General features: G+C 37.5%; 1 protein-coding gene across 2 annotated transcripts; it reads left to right on the forward strand.

The window, feature by feature from the left end:
• The first annotated feature begins 4,375 nt into the window (after positions 1-4,375).
• Positions 4,376-5,758, forward strand: LOC119655724 (elongin-C). 2 transcript variants are annotated; one of them, XM_038061757.1, is made up of 3 exons: positions 4,376-4,536; positions 4,594-4,808; positions 5,392-5,758. In XM_038061757.1, exons 1-3 carry the CDS (start codon positions 4,405-4,407, stop codon positions 5,531-5,533), a joined length of 489 nt encoding a protein of 162 aa, XP_037917685.1. In that variant the 5' UTR covers positions 4,376-4,404; the 3' UTR covers positions 5,534-5,758. The 2 variants fall into 2 exon arrangements, with proteins under 2 accessions (XP_037917685.1, XP_037917686.1); XM_038061758.1 differs by having other exon boundaries at positions 4,409-4,536; positions 4,603-4,808.
• Positions 5,759-8,850: the final 3,092 nt, after the last annotated feature.

The raw sequence follows: 8,850 nt of genomic DNA on the forward strand, positions 1-8,850 counted from the left end.
TATTGTGGCAACCTTTTGATTTTTTGCAGATTTTTCGGATGGCTGGTTTCTGAGAATGGGTTCGTTAAAAAATGATCACTTTCGATCCCCCGCGCTCCCACCTTTTCAACAAATGTCAAAACAAAGAGCAGCTTCGGAAAGTACTAACCGAGACCTTTCATTTAATACCCCACATGGCTATATTTAAATATAAAAATGTATACCCTCTTTTGCATGTGCGGGGACCTATCCTTAAATTCGATGTAGAATTATGTTCCTCACTATATGCGTGAGTGTTTGCAGTTCCCACCTTTCCACCAAATTTGGTGTCAATCACTATAATCTTCTCCGAGAAAAATGCGTGTGACGGACAAACAGACAGGCAGGCAGACGGACAGACAGACAGACAATAAACCGATTTAATTAAGGTTTTGTGTAAAAACCTTAAAAACCGCGAGGCAAAATGGATATTTGAAAGGTAAGGGGGGGGGGGGGCGTGTACCGGATTTTAATTGGGAGAGGATATAAAGTAATAAAGATGCCTGTCGATATAGAAATCAATACCTTTTATGTTTCCCTTCTAAGCAATAGCTCATTACTCTTCTACCCTGATAACACACAAGCACGTTTTCGAAATGTATTACCAAAATTATGATACCTGGTGTGTGGGAATTACAGAAGTATGATAGCATTACCATAGTGAAAAATGAGTACAAAAATACTTGCCGATGAGTCAATTGAGGAAAGTCACAAGAAGAGAACAAAATGCGATTCATCAGAAATAACCAAAGTTGATCCCAGAGTCTTGAGAATTGTACTAGTTTTTGATGACTCTCATGGTTGGTGGTTAACTGGACGCAAAAGCAGCTTAAATAGATAAGCTTCTTTATTCTTTCCTTACTAGAATAGATTCTCCTGATCCAAGTAATCTCGGTCACCAAAGCAAAAAAGATAATGTGGAAACGTGTAGAGGCTCATTTAATAGATAAAGTGATAGCTGAAGTTTCTGCTGACTGAATTTACACTAAACATAAAACAATCCGACACTGCTGTAAAAAAGGTAATTTGAAAAGCTATACATACCCTTCTATTCAACACTTATTGATGTGATTATAGGCCAAGTCCCGATGGAACGAAAGATATATGACAGTTTAGAATCCATCATTGTTTCAGGTGCAACTTTGCTACCGTCCACTAAATCTCTTAGCAAGTTCGGAACTACTCTCTGTCTGAAAAAATTCATGAAGAATACACTTCAATAACGAACAAGATTAGCAGTCTTAATCAATTAATGATAAAGTTAGTGGATAACCTCTGATTATGGACTTTAGCAAAGAACTTTCAGTGCTACTGCATAATATTCGATATTTGGAAAGAGGCTTTCATCTCCAGTAACATTGTAAGACCGACAGTAGTGTAGATATATTTGTACATTAAACCAGCTGTATAATATACGTACGTACGTAGTAAATCGGAAAAATGGGCACGATCAATTTATATACGTGCATGTGTATTCAGAAATAGGCAGTTTGTTTAGGATGAGTATAATATCTATGGTTGTAATATGTACGTAAGTCTTGTAGTTTGGAAAAATATGCTCAAGCTCGTCAATTCAAACTAATATTTTGACAAGTCAGAGACCTGAAGATTGGGGTTCAGGCATAAAAGGTTTTGTTTGTTTCTTATGTAAGTATACTTGAGTGCAGAACTAGCCAATTTGCATGTAATTCGTAATGTATGTGTATATTTAGCATTTCAAACTATGTACTGATATTGACATTTAGTAGGGTTGCATTAAATTTACACGAAAAACACAGCTTTGAGTTACGGTAAGTTTATTTGTAATAATACGATTTCGGACTTATGAAATCGCGCTTTATAATATAGTCTATATTATTGCAAATGTTTATATGGACAAACTTAAGGGGGGTTTCCAGTCAATTTCCCAAAAAAAATATAGTAATATACTATTTGTTGAGGAAATCGATTTATTCCTTGCCAACCGGCGTTTCGTCTGGCACTAAAGTCGCAACGTATACAGTAATACTGCTGAATTTATTTTCCGGACAACTCAATTTATACAAAAGAAATTTGCAACTATTTGCTCGAAAAAATCAAAAATTTGACTGACGGTTTCGTCCAGGGCAGAGGCAACTCATCAGACGCTGCCTCACCTCTGCCCTGGGAGCAGCGTGACCGAAAGTGCCAACAGGTGGAAAGACGCTCCCTTTTATCATCGCAAAATACGACAAGGTTGCCAGTTATATTGGACTTAAAACGCCAGTCGTTGTAGTCTAAGCTAGACTAAAGCTAGGTTGTTGTTTAGGATCTGCGGGATCCTAAGTCCCCATCCACTTGATGGTGGACCGGACTAAATGAGGAGCAACTTACTCCCTCGTTTTTTAGTCCATGGATCCCTAGTTTGGAGCGTAGCACCCCAAGCATTAAGAATCGAAAAAATCAAAAATTTGACTGACGGTTGTTTGAAGCGAATGTGAATGAAAATGTTTATGTTGTGCAAAATTTATAATAATGAATGATGGATTATTAGACACTATTATTAACTTTTTTCGAGTAGATATCGATGTGGGGAGTATTTTGACGACTGGACATCGCATAGAGGCAGCTTCATGGTTTCTTTAGATTTTTCGGTTGAACAGTTTCTGAGAATGGGTCTACTAAAAAAATCATCAATTTCAACCCATCGCACTCCCTCCGCGCTTTTTCAAAAAATGTCGAAACTAAGACTGGTTACGACAAGTGCTCATCGAGACCTTTCATTTGATATCCAACATGACTAAAACTGGCTTGGAAAAATACTCATCGCGTCAATAGCGCCATCCGACCACAATTATCAATACTGAGTATATTTTGAAAATTTACTAAATAATGGCAAGGATACCGCCGAAACTCATTTGGAGTCTGCTGGATAGTATCTCGGTGAGAATGATATGGACATAATTGAAAGCGAAAAACCATCTGATTCAAATCAAGGATATATCAAAATGTCTAATGCGTTTGCACGCAGCAACTTGGCAGAGTTTATGGAAAAAGTTCATGGAGATATCCTAAATCAAGATAAGTTGCTAATCAACGGCGTATACCTGCATGTCCTTTTCTTGCTTGAATTCTAAAAATGATGTTCGGCCATTAATAAATAAAATTATAGAAGCGACAATGTACATAAACCATACAACTGTCAATCTGAACATCTTACTTCCGTATGAAAGTGTTCTGCAACGATCCAATACAATATTCCCTTATGAACTTGTGGTGATTGGACAATTGCCTAACTTGTTAGTGTTTGATATGATAGACAATGAGGCATATACGGGAAAACAGTCGAAAAATTCATTCAACTTTAAACACAATTATCTGACAAAGTTCAATTTATCAATTAATGGAGTCCAAGTACCAAAACAACCTCTAGAATCTGACTTTTCAAATTAAAATCCTATTAGTACGCGAGGACACTTAAGCTTTTTCAAAACATTCCAACATTTGTACGTAGCCCGTTATGTATATGCATTTAACATGTCAAATTTAGTACTTCGGGTTGTAAATTTACACAGTAAAGACAATTTTGAGCTACTGTAACTTTGTTACTAACAGTATGATTTTGATCAAACTTGGAGATAATATGCTTCATATTATATTTTACTACCAAGTTCTATGACTCAGGGATAAACCTAAGGCGGGTTTTACTTAATTTTCCCAAAAATATTGTAATATACTATTATTAACTCAATTTGAATAGATATCGATATGGAGAGTATTTTGAGACCTGGGCACCATATAGAGGCAGCTTCATTCATTTTTTCAGATTTTCCGGATGGGTAGTTTCTGAGAATGCGTCCGTTAAAGAAATCATTGCTTTCTATCCGTCCCACTCCCCGCTTTTCTAACAAATCTCAAAACTAAGACCGGTTTCGAAAAGTACTAATTGAGACCTTCCATTTGATATCCAACATAACTACATTCGGTGAAAAAAACTTTACACCACCCTTAATTCAACCTAGAATGATGTCACTCACTGTATGTCTGGAGGTCCACAGTTGCCACCTTGCCACCAAATTTCGTGTCAATCGGTATAGCCGTTTCTGAGAAAAGTGCTTGTGACAGACAGACAGACAGGCAGACAGACAAAACCGTAAAATGGTTGCAATCCGGACATTAGAATGTCATTTGATTCATTCACGTTTAAATATCTTACTAATTCAAATACACTCATAACTGTCGTAACAATGATTTGTAGAATTTTGACAGACTGACTTAACATTCGTTGGAAACATCTAACTTCTGCAATTATGAGCTGACATTCGTTAGGAAATAGACGTTATTGGGCCTTCGCCATCGCTTGCTGAAATACTTTGTGTCGTGAATTTTACGTCGACAACGCTGGTACCGGTATGTATTGGAAACTGAATGAAAGGGAAAAGTTGGCAGCATTGCTTTGGGTTGTCATTCGAGACTGTCAAAGGTCAGGGGATAATCATCAGCTTGGAGTTTTGCGTATTTTTTGGTGCTAGATTTTTTCAATTTTCTAGGAGCAACAAAGTAGGTATTTTTGAACCAATTCATAATCTTTTAAATTATGTGATTCCCTAATAATAGATGTCACAGGCAATGGATGAACAACGTTCTGAGCGAGTTTATGGCGGCTGCGAAGGACCCGATGCAATGTACGTCAAACTCATCTCTTCTGATGGGCACGAATTCATCGTTAAACGTGAACATGCGCTCACCTCAGGAACCATAAAAGCCATGTTATCTGGTCCTGGTCAGTTTGCTGAAAATGAAGCTAATGAAGTTAATTTCAGAGAAATACCGTAAGTATATAAGCATATGCGTAGCACATACAGATTTCCCGGCAGGTCACTTCCTCTGTCAACCAAATTGACCGAATCGATTCTTGCATTCGTGAATTCAAAAGCAAATACAGAAACTCTAAAAGTAATTTTATAGTACGGCAACATCTTCGAATGTATCCTAGTATTTGGTCACTGCAATATGTGTCTTATTTCCGGTCTAAACGCTAGATGTAAATAAGCGACTTATTCCCAAATTTATTTGACAGAGCGTGATATTCCGCATGTAAAATCGAGTTAGTGTTAATTTGTTTGACAGCGGAGGCTTGACTATATTGTAGAATTGTTTGAAATAATTGAGACTTGCCTTTTCTTTTCGCTAGTAACATTCGTTATCCTCGCCGATATTTCGGGAACGACTTATCTCCTCCCCAAGACTTAGTAGCGAAAAGAAAGGCAAGCTTTAATTATTTAAAATAATGTAATCGCTAGAAACACTGCAAGATTACACTTAGATATAGTAGGGTTTTGCTATCTAACTCCCATTAACACTTCCCATATGAAGGCATTGCAACCGGAGCTAATAAAATGTTCCTTTTTTCAGATCACATGTATTGCAGAAAGTTTGTATGTACTTTACTTACAAAGTGCGATATACAAACAGCTCAACGGAAATCCCCGAGTTCCCTATCCAACCAGAGATTGCATTAGAACTGCTTATGGCCGCAAACTTTCTGGACTGTTGAGGACGAGAATTAGTTTTCACATCATCTCTTAATAAGAATATGTAATAACAGATGCATCATTTCATATTATTTTAATTTAAAATGTCTTCAAAATTAAATCGATATCTAGATGATGATTTCTATTTCCCTGATAAACATAAATATGGAAGCTAACTTAATTGTAGATATAAAAGGTTTGTTTGGTATAATAATAGAAAAAATCAAGAGTATGCGAGGAAAACAACAGTTTGGTTTATATATATCTGCATGCTCCAGACTTCTAAATCTGATTCTCTGCTTGTTTGATGGTCATGTAGAGGGCTCCGTTTACACATTATCTTGAAGTTTTCGATTACAAATCAAGATGCATGTATTTACCAATGACTGCGACAGAGGACTTCTCTTCAATTAACGCGTTAACATTTGCACAGATAACGTGGCTGGAAAAGTATAGATGAAGATGCGAAAATCATAAAATTAACACGTTTATACACTGCTAAGAATCGTTAACCCTTTGTTGTTTTTAGTCGATTGTGAGCTCGCGCGGCAGCCACTTTGAACAAAAGCTTTCCCAAACATTCAAGCACGATTTGTCCAGCAAGTTCCTTTGAAATCTTTAGAACTTTAGCTATCTCGATAAACTTAACTTTGCAGTTCCCAAAAATTATTCCTTGAACTTTTTTGATATTTTCGTCGGTAACAGCTTCTTTGGGGCAACCACTGCGTCCATCGTCCCCCTATTTAGTTAGTAGATCCTGTCAAAATGACAAAGCAGTTCTCTATCAAAGTATTCGGATACATTTCTGGAATGTTCAGAGGGATATAAAAGTGCCAGAGTTTCGACCTCGTAGTTAATCAAGTTTAAGAATCGAAAACATTCTTAAATCTTTTCTGACCAGAATACTTAGCGAGAACTACCCGAAACGTGTCCACGTCTTTCCAAACCAAAAACTGCCGGCAACATAAACGCAAACATGCCCATTCACAGCCACAATGTGGGGCCGTAGCCTCGGTTCCTAGATGTGAAATGCGATATCGTCAGGTCTTGTTGCTTTCCTCGATTTAATTCGTTTTATTGCTTCCTCAACTTCAGTGGCGCTATCTGGCGGAATTGCTCCAGAAGCAATCAGTTCTTAGAAATAAAGGATGAACAAAATCCGCTGAAATCTGCTCGAAATATTCCCTCCATTTATCTGTCGCGGCATGGTGGTTAGTAAGCAAAGTATCGTTCTTGCCATTAAGGCGCTTCTATTGCGGTGTGTTTTATTTATCGTATAAATCTGTGTAATGGACCGATCGGGTAACAGCGATGGCTTTCTTTACTTCCCGATTGGCATTCTTCTAAATTTTCCATTTTGCCAGTGTTTTATCGTCGGGAATCTTATGGCAGAGGGATTTCTTCTTACGGACATTCATTTGCACATCGTCATTCCAACGCCAAGAATCGCTTACTTGGCTCGGTGACCTAAAAAAGTTGTATAGGTCGCTTTGTGGATTGCGTTTTTAATTAGATTCCAAGATTTTTCGTACCCACACTAAAGGACCCGGAGTTGCGAATGAATTGCGGAAGCGTATCCGTACAGATCACAGGCCTTAAACCACAGCATATCTAATAGGCAGTGCCCAAACTAAAATGCCCGGACTTGCGAATGTATTGCGGAAGCTTATCCGTACACAATAAGTCCCCTAAACAAGGACAAGCCGTAACCTTCATCAAATCGTATTGGTAAGAGAGAGAGATGAAAAGGGCATGTTAGCCATATTTGATTGAGCGAAAAATTATGTTATGCCTCTGTCAGATTTGTATATTTTTTGTATTTTGAATCGAGAAAAGAAAAATTTCTGAATGGAAAAAGGAATTTGGATGGCGTTCATCTTGCGTGGCCTCACGAAAATTATATTTGGGAGCAGGCGAGAATTTCATTCCAAAAGATGAGAATTTAAAGTTTATGTTTCATTGTTTACTTCAATGCAAATGAAAAGCGAACTAAAGGCAAACAAAACGTGAATTTGGGGTGGTAATCGAAGCGGTAATTTTATTTTAAAACGTTTACATAATGAATAAAAGTTTATCTCAAATTAATTGCATTGCATGCGCAATAAAGACGAGAGTATTAAATAAATAAATTTGGAGAAGAAGTAAGTACCAAATTGAAAATCTATAATTGTTAATCTACTGTGTTAATATGAATAATCATGGTCAGTAAAATAAAAGCAACTTTCATATATAACATCTCCATTTGCCAATTCAGTAGTTTGACGTATTCACTAATGCATAAGCAAAAACGCTCCGATCTCACCAATCCATTTTACGTCCGGGCGGGTTGTCAAATACAGCTGATCCGATTTTCGTTATATTTCGCTCATGTTCAAGGGCAGAGCAATATGAAATCGTGCATACTTTGATTCCATTTTTCTGGGGGGGTATCTGTATAGTATCTACCTGTGACTGAGATCATTTCTTCTTTGACGAAATCACCACCATTGATTGCGCTGCGGGCCAGTATGTTTCTCACGCTGTTTTATCGGTGGCTTGATTCGCAAGACAGCAATCAACGGCCGATGTTGAGGTGCGATGGTCTTACAGGGAACGGCTTTTTAGTCGCATATATTCCACGGGAAATCCATCTATACACATATGCGTCGTCTGCGTACCATAAAGTGCCGTAATAAATAGATTAAACTTTGACCTGGGTTATTATAATAATAACAAGCAACAATCCACATTTGATCAGAACCTTGAAGTGTGTTAGAGCATTTCATTCAAGACCGCAACGGTACAATACACTACACTGTAGCAGGCAATGTGGTCAGCATTGCGCTCCTCCGAGGTTATTACCCTGATATGACTCAGGTACTCTTTCACTGCAGAGTTGACTGGTATCCGACGTCAATAACGATACAAATCCTATTGCCACCAGTGAGATTTGAATCGCGACCTTCCGTACGACAGCCTTGTGCTCTAACCACTCAGCTATACGAACACTGGGTTATTACAGGCGAAATTCCCCCATAATGAAAATAGTATTAGGGTAGATATGTACCTAGTTAAGAACTAAAATAAAACGTAGATCTTAAGTGATGATGTGAGTTAGTTGCTAGATATAACTGAGACGAGAAAACCATTAAAAAGGATATCCATACATAACAAACCGTTATCATTTTATATACGCTGCAACAAAGGGCAACGACGAGCAATTATTGCTCATAACTGGCGCAGTTGGCAGTTTAATAACTAAGGACTTTTTTCCGAATTTATGTCAAACCCTGACGCAAAAAGGAAAAATCCACATATTAGATGAAGAAAACGAATAAAAAAATCGATCATATTCAAAATT

This window comes from Hermetia illucens, chromosome 4 (assembly GCF_905115235.1).
Source record: "Hermetia illucens chromosome 4, iHerIll2.2.curated.20191125, whole genome shotgun sequence".
NCBI classification, from domain to species: domain Eukaryota; kingdom Metazoa; phylum Arthropoda; class Insecta; order Diptera; family Stratiomyidae; genus Hermetia; species Hermetia illucens.